The 13,788-nt window shown below is 36.8% G+C and overlaps 1 protein-coding gene across 1 annotated transcript in view; it reads left to right on the top strand.

The window, feature by feature from the left end:
• The window catches only part of KIF11 (kinesin family member 11), a 47,830-nt gene extending 35,658 nt beyond the window's left edge, over positions 1–12,172 (top strand). Inside the window, exons 18-22 of the mRNA XM_024739569.1 lie at positions 3,402–3,681; positions 6,081–6,303; positions 7,524–7,675; positions 8,574–8,690; positions 10,712–12,172. Of these exons, the coding sequence (XP_024595337.1) occupies positions 3,402–3,681; positions 6,081–6,303; positions 7,524–7,675; positions 8,574–8,690; positions 10,712–10,843 (904 nt within the window). The 3' untranslated portion in view covers positions 10,844–12,172. The remainder of the gene's footprint in view (positions 1–3,401; positions 3,682–6,080; positions 6,304–7,523; positions 7,676–8,573; positions 8,691–10,711) is intronic.
• Positions 12,173–13,788: the final 1,616 nt, after the last annotated feature.

Raw genomic sequence — 13,788 nt, 5'->3', positions numbered from 1 at the left:
TAGTAGTTTTCTGGTGGCGTTTTTAGGATTCTCTATGTATAGTATCATGTCATCTGCAAACAGTGACAGTGTTACTTCTTCTTTTACAATTTGTATTCCTTCTCTTCTCTGATTTCCGAGGCTAGGACTTCCAAAACTATGTTGAATAATAGTGGTGAGAGTGGACTTCTTGTCTTGTTCCACATCTTAGAGGAAATGCTTTCAGTTTTTCACCATTGAGAATGGTGTTTGCTGTGGTATTGTCATATATGGCCTTTATTATGTTGAGGTAAGTTCCCTCTATGCCCACTCTCCGGAGAGTTTTTATCATAAATGGGTGTTGAATTTTGTCAAAAGCTTTTTCTGCATCTATTGAGATGATCATATGGTTTTTATTCTTCAGTTTGTTAATATGGTGTATCACATTGATTGGTTTGCGTATATTGAAGAATCCTTGCATCCTTGGGATAAATCCCACTTGATCATGGTGTATGATCCTTTTAATGTGTTGTTGGATTCTGTTTGCTAGTATTTTGTTGAGGATTTTTGCATCTATATTCATCAGTGATATTGGTCTGTAATTTTCTTTTTTTTGTAGTATCTTTGTCTGGTTTTGGTATCAGGGTGATGGTGGCCTCATAGAATAAGTTTGGGCATGTTCCTTCCCCTGCAATTTCTCAGTGTTGGTACCTGTTATCTTTATTCATTCAAGTTGTGATTTTCTGGAATGGTTTTTAATTGTATCTTGAACATTTTGACTATTATGTTAGGAGGTTCAGAATCCTATTTAAGTCTTTTTTAAGTAAGCAGGTCCTGGGCCACTTTTTTGGGCTGTGGTTCCAATAACAATTTAATTTTCAGAACATTAGCAGTTTTATTCTGGCATGCTTCGTTCCTATGCTACGCATATGTGAAAAATATGTATTCTGCTTTTGATGGATGAAGTGTTCTAAACACATCAGTTAGGTCAAGTTAATTGGTAGTGCTGTTCAGGTCACCTGTATCCTTACTGAGTTTCTGTTTACTTATTCTATCAATTACTAATAGAGGGGTGTTGAGATCTCCCACTATAATTGTAGATTTCTCTATTTCTCATTTCAATTCTGTCAGTTTTTGCGTCATATAAGTGATGCTTTGTTGTTAGATGTATACACATTAGGGTTGATACATCTCTGATAATTGACCCTTTTATCATTATGTAATGTCCCTTTTTATCCTTGATAATTTTCCTTATTCTGAAATCTACTTTGTCTGAAATTAATACAAAAATTTCAGTTTTCCCTTGATTGCGACTTGCATAATATAGCTTTCTCCATTCCTTTAATTTTGGCGTAAGTCTTTTTTTATTATTATTTTTTAATTTTTGGCTGTGTTGCGTCTTTGTTGCTGCACACAGGTTTTCTCCAGTTGCGGTGAGCAGGGGCTTCTCACTGCGGTGGCTTCTCTTGTTGCGGAGCAGGGGCTCTAGGTGCAAGGGCTTCAGTAGTTTTGGCTCGCGGGCTCTAGAGCACAGGCTCAGTAGTTGTGGTGCATGGGCTTAGTTGCTCTGTGGCATGTGGGATCTTCCCAGACCAGGGCTCAAACCCATGTCTCCTGCATTGGCAGGCGGATTCTTAACCACTGTGCCACCAGAGAAGTCCCTTGGCGTAAGTCTTTATATTTAAAGTGGATTTCTTATAGACAACGTATAATTGGGTCTTGATCTTTTATCGAATTTCACGATGTATGGCTTTTATCTGTGCGTTTAGACCATTTTCATTTAAAGTATTGATATAGTTGGCTTAAAGTGTACCATTTTGTTTTCTATTTGTTGCATCGTTTGTGCTTTGTTTCCTTTTTTCCTTTCCTAATTTAAGTTGAGCATTTTTATGTTTTCATTTTATCTCTCCCATTGACTTATCATTTATACTTTTAGAATTACTTTTTTAAACTGTTTTTTCTAGGATTAATAATATATATTTTAAAATAATTTTAATCCACCTTCAAATAATTTGCTGTTTCATGTGTAATGGAAGGACCTTAACAGTATATTCCCAATTCCTCCTTCCTGTCTCTTATGCATTGTTTTCATGTATTTTACTTCTACATATGCTATATTTACCCAATACATTGTTACTCTGATTATTTTCTTTTTCAGTATGGCTTCTAGAAATTTTTAAATTACATATGTGGCTTACATTATATTTCTACTGAATGATTCTGCTCTAGAATTCTGGCTATCACCTATCCTACTACCTAACTCCTATCATCTGTTTTTCAATCCTGTTGTTGGTCCTATTCATTATATCATGTTTCCACTCTGAATTCTTCTTTCTAGATTCTTAATCTAGAAAGTGTTTCTTTTATTCCTAGTGGGTTTTGATTCCTTGAGGGGATAGATTTGTGTTGATAGCCTCCAAGCTTATCACTTAATTTTCTTTTCCTTTTTCAATTATTTTCACTTAATTTGTAGTTGAACTTCAGCTTTCAGCACATTTGCTTCCTCATGTGATTTGCTCACATGGTGTACCATCTAGTGGTAGTAGAAGGTAACCTTCATTCCCCAAAGTTTAACTCTGCTCCTGTGAGATGACTTTGAATGCTATTACAGGGAACTTTACTGAGAGAAGGAAGCCATCAATGAATTTTTTTTTTTGCGGTACGTGTGCCTCTCTCTGTTGTGGCCTCTCCCATTGCCGAGCACAGGCTCTGGATGCGCAGGCTCAGCGGCCATGGCTCACGGGCCCAGCCGCTCCGTGGCATGTGGGATCTTCCTGGACCAGGGCATGGACCCATGTTCCCTGCATCGGCAGGCAGACTCTCAACCACTGTGCCACCAGGGAAGCCCCATCAATGAATTTTAAATGTATATTTTGATGTTAGTTTTATATTAGGGTTATGTTACATTGTACTATGTGTGCTATATGTATAGTTTGTCTCACCCCAATATAATTTTCTTTTAATTATTAGGTACCTTTATAGTTGACTTTGTTTTATAATATTTATAATTTTTATGATTTATTTTGTATCATAGGCAAGGCAAAACTGCGTAAGAACAGAATAACTAACTGATTGTGGACAGTTTAGGGACTAAACTAGAGGCTAGAGGCTGTAGGAGGTGTCCTTAAGTACCATAATCTAGTAGGAGGAGTAAAACACATGGGCAGAGTTCATTTTAATAGCCATATAGTTAATATTCTAAGAGGTACAAAGTAAAGTGTCATATCTGGAAAAAGTTTTATAAGAAAAGAGATATTTTCAAAGGTCATTTAGTTGTAGATGTGATGTCAGTCTGCTGTGAAAAGACAATTAAGGGCTTGGGCTCTGGAATTAGACTGCTTAGGTTTGAATGTGCCATTTTTGAGCTGTGTGATCTTGGGCAAGTTATGTATCCTTTGAGTCTTAGGTTTTCAAGTTAACAGTGTTATTCTCTCTTCCTATAGGAAATCTAAAGATATAATCAGCAAAACAATTTCTCACAGTGAAAAATTTGGTGCTGATTTTGATGACTTGTCAGCGGAACTCAGACATTTTAACCAGGAAGGTACAAAACTGGTTGAAGAGTCTGAGAAACACTGTGATAAACTCAGTAGCAACCTTGAAATAATATCTCAAGAGACTGAACAGAGATGTGAGGCTCTGAACACAAGCACACTTTATTTTTCTGAACAGTGGGTATCTTGCTTAAATAAAAGGGAAGAGGAACTTCAGAATTTATTGAAGGTAATAACTTTATAACTGGAACCTCCTTTGGGGAGAATAGTGATTATCAGAAAATTAAATATTCTTGGCTAAGAATTGGTTTCAAAACACATGATATTTTAAAGTATAATGTTTTTGTTTTTGTTTTGCTGCATTGGGTCTTCGTTGCTGCGCGCAGGCTTTCTCTAGTTGCAGCGAGCGGGGGCTACTCTTCGTTGCGGTGCGCAGGCTTCTCATTGTGGTGGTGTCTCTTGTTGTGGAGCGCGAGCTTCAGTAGTTGTGGCTTACGGACTCTAGAGCGCAGGCTCAGTAGTTATGGCGCAAGGGCTTAGTTGCTCCACGACATGTGGGATCTTCCCGGCCCAGGGCTCAAACCCGTGTCCCCTGCACTGGCAGGCGGATTCTTAACCACTGCGCCACCAGGGAAGCCCCTAAAATATAATTAATGACTTAAAATTTTAAGTGTAACAGTTGGTATGCTTATATATGATCTTGTTTCACATATGTTTCCTAGATCTTCAAATTATTTAACATTTATCTGATCTGTCCTGTATCTATCTGTGGTTTTTGACTTGTTAGTTCCTTCAGTTAAGAGCACCCCATCTTTTGATATATAATACTTTTCACCTATGTATGCTTTTTACTTTTTTCCAGGTACATTCAAACCTGTTATTGCTTTAATTATTTAGGATATTGTTCTGGTTACTCAGAAGATATCTGATAGATTTGTGGGTTTGCTTGAACTTAACACTTGCATGAGCCCTTTGTGGCTTGGTTTTTCTTCTGTGCAATAAAATGATTTCACTAATATTCTCAGGAATTAGGTAAAAGAATTTAAGTATTTTAAGCTATTTTCACTAAAAGGAACCATGACTAGTGGAGAAATAGGTAATTTCAGGTTTGGAGCAGGAAGTGTACCAGATGAGCCTACAGATCTTGTCATACCAGAAAGTGAGGAAGCTGTTAAAGATTAGTGGGGCTGTGTCAGAAAGACTTAGGAGCCAGCTTGATGACACTCCCCTGTTTAAAGGTGGTACAATTTGAGCATCAAAAAGAGTAATTGCTACAATAGATTAAGATGTGTCAAATATGTTAAAATTGATGAATTCATAAAAATTTCATTAATCTCCTTTGGATCACGCTAGGGAAGCAAGAAATGATTCTGAGAAGTGGTAAATAAAGGGAAACAATTGAGCATCCATCTGTCTTTCCTGAAAGAACTCTGTCTTGGTTCAACAGGGTAATGGATGAAGAAAACTGTTTCAAAGAAGAATCCCAGCTAATAAAATGCAGAAGAAATGACAGAATTAGGATATCACAATTTTGCAACCCTTAGTGAAATAATCCCTGTGGACATTAATGACTGCTTACACCATTTGATCAAAAGCTGAAGGAGATGTTTATAATTAAGAGGGTGACCGCACTCTAACACACAGATTAGTCTTCTTTTTTGGGATTTTATTTCCCCGACCAGGGATTGAACCCAGGGCCTCGGTAGTGAAAGCGTGGAGTCCTATAACCACTGGACCACCAGGGGGTTCCCCACACTGATTAATCCTAATGTGAGAGACACGACCAGGCATTATGTGCTTTCAGTACCACCTATGAAATATTCTTGCCCAAAAGTTAAAACCTTATTTAGATCAAGCCTTTAGATCTAACTAATTTGTAGAAAATACAGAGGACAGATGAACATGTGAAAATAACAGCTTAGAGATGCAATTGACAAAATCCAGAAATTGAGATATTCAGTAGAGCACAAAGACCTGGTTTCTTCAATGAAAATTTTTTTCAAGGAGAAAAGTATGAGGAAGGATAACTTATATCAAGAAGGAGTTAAGACTAGAGGGCCTTAAGCCCCGGTTTTCCTGGGATAGTCCTTGTTTATATCTATTGCACTGGGGTTATTACTATTAATGGCCCTTTTTACTCTGAGAATATCTCAGTTTGGATGATAAATTATATAGTCAATTAAGACATATCAGCCAAATATAATGATGAATTCTGATTCAAACAAAACAAGTCTGAAAAACAGACAATTGGTGAAATTTGAACACTGACTAGACATTTGATATAAAGAAATCAATGTTAAATTTTTTAGAAGTGAGAGTGGTCTTAAGAAGCTCTTAACTCTTAGAGAAGTATGCTGAAGTAAATGGATGAAATGATATAAGGTTTGCTTCAAAATAATCCTGGTGCAGAGCAGGAGTAAGTGGCCAATCTTGTTTGATCTATATCCCATGTAGTAATAAATGTTGAGGCTGGGGAGTGAATATAAAGGGGTTATTATTATTATTTCTACTTTTGCAGTTTCTAAAACTTTTATTATGGAAAATTTCAAGGTAAGGAGAAGTTAAATATTGCATAAAGCACTGACAACTTTGATTTTAATAATGAAGTCTCATTTGCATCATTTACAGGTTGTACAACAAGATTGTGAGGCTTCAAGTTCAGAGATTACTGAAAAATTAATTGGACATAAAGCAGCTAATGAGAACCAGCATAACATTCTTCTTGGTCAGCTAACTATTGATGAAGAAGAATTAATGACACAAAGTCAAGAACTTAATAAAACCGTAAAAATTGGTTTGACTAAGCTTAATTGCTTTCTGCAGCAGGATCTGAAACTGGATATCCCAACAGGTACTTTAAAAGGGAAATGGAATTGTTAAATTTTTTGAAGTTGAATTCAACTGTATACAGTGCTAGATGTTCAGAAAAACAAGGTCCTGCCATTGCCTGATAAGAATTTGCCATCTCACTCTGATCAACTCAAATATGGAAAAATTAGAATCCCAAAATAGCTTTGATCAAGCATTAAATGATGCATATGACATATACGCCCAAACACTTGGGCATCATAATTCAGTAAAAGTTTACAAACATTCAGGGAACTGGCTTTGGTTAAGCGAGCACATTTTAAAAGCAAATAAAAAGAAAAACAACCATCTATCTAGCACTGTTTATAAAAGGACATTTTAATACCAAAAATAGTGGAGGAATGTAATTAAATAAATCTAGTTTAATGCAGAGCTTACCACATTGCGCATTTTCTTATGTGTACTTCTCATTTTGTCATGACTGTTAGATTGGCATTTAGGAATTACCGTTTTGGGAGGTCAGAGATGGCAAGGATCAGTGTAGGCTATAATGATTCAGGGATGCCTTCATGAAAGAAGGTGTAACAAACTGTTTCACACAGGATGAGTAATTGAGTTATTCATTAGATTGTGGTAGGGGTTGCACACCCTGTAAGTTTAGTAAAAATCACTGAGTGAATTTTGTGGTGTGTAAATTACACTTCAAAGCTTTTTTTTTTTTAGCAATTATAAAAGAGGATGGCACTAAAGGATGTCAGTTTTTTTTCCCCAAGACTCTTGATATTTATTGTCCACTTTTCAATGAAATTAGGAATATAAATATTAAGTGAAAAGGCAAATGCCTGTGTAAATTATGAGAGCATGAGTTACTATAAAGAAATGTAACTGGTTAATATTTAGCTACCACCAAATTTAGGGAAATGATTACCCCTGTCAAACTGATCATGCTGCCATTCCTCAGAGCACTCTGAATCGTTTTAGAGCCTACAATACATCTATACGTGCTCAGAGATGGAAAATTTCATGTTTTGGTGTAGGTGGAATCTTGAAAATGGTTGAGTCTATTTAAGATCAGTTGTCAAGTTAGGAAATATTTTAAGCAACATATGCCTGACAGATAGCAAGACTGATTCTCATATGTGGCAATGGTTCTGTTTTTGGAAGACAAAGACTTATTGGGAGGTATAAGTTCTAGCATTAAAGAAAATACCTTACTCATATCCCACACTTCAATTTTTACCACTTATATTATGTCTACTAAAGGTATGACACCACAGAGGAAAAATTATTTATACCCATCAGCACTGGTGAGAACCCAGCCACGTGAACAGCTCCTTGATCAGTTGAAAAGGAAACAGCCTGAGCTGTTAATGATGCTAAACTGTTCAGAAAACAACAAAGAAGAGACCAGTCAGGTAAAGTTTATTTTAGGCATCATAATTTTAGAACTCTCCCATGAACTCTTAAAAAAAAAAAAAAAATTATTTATTTATTTAGGTTGTCCCAGGTCTTAGCTGCGGCAGGCAGCCTCCTTAGTTGCGGCTCGTGGGCTCCCTAGATGCGGCATGCGTGTGGGATCTAGTTCCCTGACCAGGGGTCGAACCCGGGTCCCCTGCATTGGGAGTGTGGAGTCTTATCACTGCACCACCAGGGAAGTCCCTCCCATAAACTCTTGATGTCATCATCTTCACGAGAAGAATTTTATTCTTTGCCCTTCAGTCCTACCCTGTCTCATTAAGGATAGTTGACTGCTAAGCCTGTTTCTTTTAATTGGGCCATTTTTTATGATTAGACTTAGAGATAATTATAATAGACAATGTTTATGTTATGCTGATTATGTGCCCGACACTGTTCTAAACACTTTACATATATATTTACTCACTTAATTGTCTCAATAACTCTATAAGGTGAATGCTAGTACTATCCCCATTTTAAAAGGTGAGGAAACTAAGAATTACCTTGTCCTAAGTCACAAGGATGGAGCTGGAATTAGAACCTAGCTCCACAATTTGTGCCCTTAACTATAGTGATTATAGAAAAGTTGGGAAATTGGAGAGTAACAAAGAAGGTAAAAAATAAACTGTAATCTCTTTATTCTGAGATTACCATATTTAACATTTTATTATAGGTACTTCTCTATATGAAAACATAATAGGAATTATTTTCATTACTTTGTAGACTTCCTACTGATTTTGTTGAGGTTTAACTTTTATGTAATGGACATTGTGTTATTTTCAAAGAAGAAAACTGCCTTTACTTGTGTGAAGGTTTTTAAGCCCTGGGACTTAATCACTCATCAGCTTCTTATTTTAGGACTTGGATGAAGAAAAGGCAGTTCTGGTGCACACTGTTGAAGAACCTCTAAGTCAAGAGCCATCTGTAGACACTAGTTTGGATTGTTCATCAAGTTGTGGGGTTCCGTTTTTCCAGGTACCTGATTATATCCTATCAGATAACCTTTCCACATCTGATGTAAGTCAGTCATTTACTATTCAGTATAAAGGCATTACTCTTGGTGGGTGGAATAGAAAAAATATTTCAGTCATTCCTTTGGGATGGCTTGTTAACTTTTCTGATTTAAATTATTTACACAAGTATGATAATCGATTAGGGGTTTTTGGTAGGATAAATAAAGGCAAAATATGACTTAATCCCATCCTTAGCTGGTAATATTCTGCTGTTATATTTATCCCTTTTCTGCTTCCTACATACTCAGAATGATACTAAAAACAGTCATTTTTCTCTTCCCTCCACCTTTGACATGGAAGTCCTGGAGCCTGTCTCTGTTTATGATCAGACTTTGAAGGCTAAGAAGTTTAAAAGATTGAGAGACTGAATGCCTCTCTGTTAAATGACTGATTCTCCAACTTGAGGCTTTTCTCCTATTCACTATTCCCCCACGTAGCCTCCTGCCTTGATCTTGTGTGTTTAAATCCCATGCCCTCTCCTATCACCTTTTCATCACTGTTGGGAGTATGGCACTGTAAACTATCTACATCTTTCCCACTAATTTGAAGTCATGAGCCTAGACAGTCTGTGAGGTAAGGATTTCCTTACTTACATAGGACATTGATGTCTACATTTTATAGTTGAAGCACTGCTTCTGATATGTATGTGCTTGTACCTGTCTTTAATAGACCTACAGGTCTTTCCACCAAGATCTAAAGATTCTCCATCCCTGATTTAAGCTGTTAAAACTTCTAGTTCAGATTTTATTAAATTCCTCTCTGTCTGCATCAAGGCAGTTTTATCTCCAAAGTCTTCCTACCTTTTGCTTCATTCTTTACTATTAGAAAACTCTAGATATATTTCTTTCTATTTATTGACCCTCTCTTCTATCTTATAAAGTTAAGAAAAGGGGGAAAGTTAAGAGAAGGGAACCTCAGTGACTACTTAATCCCTGTTTGGAAATCCTTTCGTTATTAAAGTTTATGATGTTTTGAAGGCCAGGCTTAGTGGTTCGGCTATGGCAAAGAAGTTCCTATAGTACCAGAAAAGACTTGGGATTGGATTTTAGACCTTTAGCTGAAGTCCAGAAATTATTTTTACTCTGATAGCAGTCTGATATGGGGAAATTTTCTGGGTTAAAAACTTTAAAGTTGGTTTATGATTTGTCTAAGAATTGATGAGTGGGTCTACAATGAAAGTCGTCAGTTTACTTAAAGCCTCTCTAAGGGCAAGTACAAGGATTCCAATGAAATATTTCCAAATGAGAAATATGAAATAAGTTTTTTAAAAGATAAGATACAACTTAAATAAAAAGTGCCTTGAGGTACCCTGTATATCAGATTCTGTGCTTAAAATAGAATTGCCTTTTTTTTTTCTTTTTCACCCACACTGCACCTCTTGTAGGATCTTAGTTCCCTGACCAGGGATTGAACCCAGGCCCTCAACAGTGACAGCACGGACTCCTAACCACTGGACCACCAGAGAATTCCCAGAATTACCATTTTTGTACAATAACAAATCTTTGTTTCCCGAGAGCAAGATTTCTAGCAGCCACACTATTGACATTTTGAGCTGGATAATTCTTTGTTGTGGTGACCTGTCCTATGTATTATGTTTAGCAGCTTCCCTGGCTTTTGTCCACTAGAAGCCAGTAGCAACCACCTAGTTGTAACAACCAAAAATGTCTCCAGACAGTACCAAATGTCCCCTGGGGTGCAAAATCTCCCTACTGAGAACCATTGCCCTACAGTAAAATGTGTAATTATTCCTTGGAAAATCATACAGAAAATTAATATTTCTTTCATCCCCCTCTTGGTGATAAAATGAAGACGGCATTCATTTCTACTTGCCAAATTGTTGGCTCAAATTTGTGCTGAGTGTTTTCTGAAGTTTTCCACACCTTATTTCTTGCCTATAAACCAGAGAACTTTGAAAATAGAATATGATTAACATGTATCAGATGTTACTTTATATTGACTTAATTTTCCCCCTTAAATCCACAGCATAAAAAATCACATGGAAAAGATAAAGAAAACAGAGGCATTAATCCGCTGGAGAGGTCTAAAGTAGAAGAAACTATAGAGCAATCTGTTACGAAGAGCAGATTACCTCTACGAGCCCAGAACAATTTTTAGTTAACTTGAGGACTGGTAATTTTACTTTCTAAGAAAAATGAAAAATAAAACCTGTAACCCCAGAACTTGAGCCTTGTGTATAGATTAAAAATGAGTAGAAAATATCAAGGCAGTACTGTAAATTTAGTTGAATTTATTATCTACCCATGTTTTCTGTCATTGCTGTAGTTTACTGTATATTAAGTTGGGTTTCATTTGGGATTTGCATTGAGTAAATATGTATTTCTAGCTTTTGATATAAAATAGCTCTTTCATAACAAATGAAAAATATTTTTCTAGTATATTACTAAATAGCAGATATATAGAAGCTGCAGTGTTCTTTTAGGCTTGAACTTATATAGGTAAATATCACCAGCGCATGGTTTTAGGAAGGACCATATCCTTTCTTTTCTTTGTATGATTTAATTATGTTTATATTTGCTTACCTCCTTCCCTAGACTGTTTCATTCTGCCTTCTCAGCAAACTTTCTCCCTTTTTTTGTCACCAAACCATTTGTAGAGCTACAAAATGGTATCCATTATTATTATGGGTTAGCCAGGATTTTACCTAGAAATCTTTTACACTTTGCTGTGGTTATCTCTAAAACTGCTGTCAACAATAAACACAACCCTAGAAGTATCCCTTCCTTCAATATTTTAATTTGTTTCCCCCTAGATATGAAAGCATTTCATTCCTTTATGAGGCCTAACACATTAGTCCCCACAGAGTTCATAAAAAGCCATCTTCTCCAGAATATAGATTGCTATTATGAGAGAACTACCTGGAGTTCTGATTAATGGCTATGTGACCCTATTTTGAAGCCTGTATCTTGTGCAAAAGGTCAAAGTGTTTAAGTGCTTTTTGAAGCTATTAATTATGACTATCATTTATATTCTTTTGTTTACCTGGTAAAACTTTTTGTTATTCTTTGTATATAATAAAATATGTGTGTATATATTTTTCGCTCTTGAAATCTTAACCCTTATTAGAAGGGCCCTGACAATTTTGATCTGGCAGCCAAATTTCTGGAAGTTGGGATGTTTCAGCATGAAGAACCAGAGCACTTAGAAGGAATATATGTGAAGAATAAATTTTTTACACACATCAAGTTTAAGTGTATAAATTCAGATTTGATTCTGATAGCTAAGTAAAACCAAACCCTGTTGGAGAGTTGGAAAATCTGCTACTTCAGGGAACTAAGTTTGCCTTGCAGAGTACTAATTATCTTAATAAAAATGATCATATAATTTCTCTGCAAAATCAGATGTCAACATAAGCTATGGATAATATCTAAAAATATAAGCTACCCTCAGTAAATCCATGATTAATAAATTTGCTTTCTACATTAACTTATTTGTCTCATTATTTCTTATTTGACAATGGGTATGTTTACAGAGTTAAGCCAGTTGTATTAAAATTCCTAAAATAAACTTCTACCGAAGTACCAGCAAGGAAGAAGGGCCTTGGTAAACATCCCGGCTTTCAGTTGCACTTGAAGGGGCTATGATTTAGTGTAAGATTAATGAAAAACAGATTGGGCCTCACAGGGCCTGAAGTCCAGCTTTAAGTCATCTCATTCCCTAAGTTTTAAAGTTATCTAGGAATGCTAATGCAACTGGTTGAACGGCCTGACAGAAGCAAAAATAAATCTGGAGAATTTTAACATCCAGAGCCTTAAATTAGCTCTGTAAATTTTTGTTGTTGTTGTTGTATGCGGGCCTCTCACTGTGGTGGCCTCTCCCGTTGCGGAGCACAGCCTCTGGACGTGCAGGCCCAGCGGCCATGGCTCACGGGCCCAGCCGCTCCGTGGCACGTGGGATCCTTCCGGTCCGGGGCATGGACCCACGCCCCTTGCATTGGCAGGTGGACTCCCAACCACCGCGCCACCAGGGAAGCCCTGTAAATTTTAATATACAATGTCAAGGACTCAAAAAATAACCCTCAGCAAAAACAGAGTAGGTAGCTTCAAGGACCCATTCCTCCTCAGAGGCAGAAACATTCAGAAACAATTTTGTCAGAACTTGGAAGCAAATGTTGAATCAAGAACAAAGTAACTTAAAAACTAGGAAAGCTTTTTGGTGTTTTACTTGCCCTTGTTACATTCCCCTTCCCAGCTCTGTGGTGGTCTTGAAGACATGCAGAAGCCCATCGTTCTCAAAGAGTGAGACCCTGTTCCCTGGTCATGAAGGAGCAGAGGAGATCTTAATCTCAGAAAGTTGTTTGTTGAAACCTGTCTAAGCCAACCTGAAGGACTGAAGCAAGGCACTTTCCTTTGTTTCATGTAACTCAGAACTCAGGGTGGAAAAATGGCAGGTATTTCTCAGAAATATTGTAAGGCAAATGAACAACCTGCTGCCACCTTTGGCAAAGGATTACAGTTGAGGTAAATAAAGGAGTGCCTAAAGCCTGAGAGGAAAAACTGGGAGAGAATTTCCTAGGGAAGTTAGGCTACTCAAAAACAACAGTGTTTACTAGGGAGCTGAGAAAGCCATCAGGCCAAGCTGCATGGTTAGAAAAGACCTGAGAAGACCTAAGTGTTCACTGCTGGCTGAACTCTAGGCTCAGGACAAGCAGGAAGTGAAGGCTAAGCTGATTTAAAATGACCTAGCTAAGCACTTAAAGGAGTGCTCCAACACAACCAACCTACAAAGACTGGGAGGATTTTTTTTTTTCTTTTAATTCTTGTTTTATATATTTATTTTTTGGCTACTAGCATTCAAGAAAATCTGTCAACACACTAGCTGAACACAAGCAAAAAAGTCTTTAGAGACTACGTAAGTCAAAGAATTGAGACTTTAAAAAAGAATAGTTTAGAAAAGTCACTAAATAAATTGCTACAGCCCACAGCAAGGAACAAAAACAAACCCCGAAGCATGAAGAATCTGATTTCCAAAGTTACCCTATTACAATATTCAAATGTTCAGTTTTCAACAAAAACTAGGAATTATGCAAAGAAAGTATGGCT

This window comes from Neophocaena asiaeorientalis, unplaced genomic scaffold (assembly GCF_003031525.2).
Source record: "Neophocaena asiaeorientalis asiaeorientalis breed wild unplaced genomic scaffold, Neophocaena_asiaeorientalis_V1.1 scaffold597, whole genome shotgun sequence".
Lineage (NCBI taxonomy): Eukaryota > Metazoa > Chordata > Mammalia > Artiodactyla > Phocoenidae > Neophocaena > Neophocaena asiaeorientalis.
Note: the sequence above shows the minus strand (reverse complement) of the source record. Positions and strands in the feature narration are given on the sequence as shown.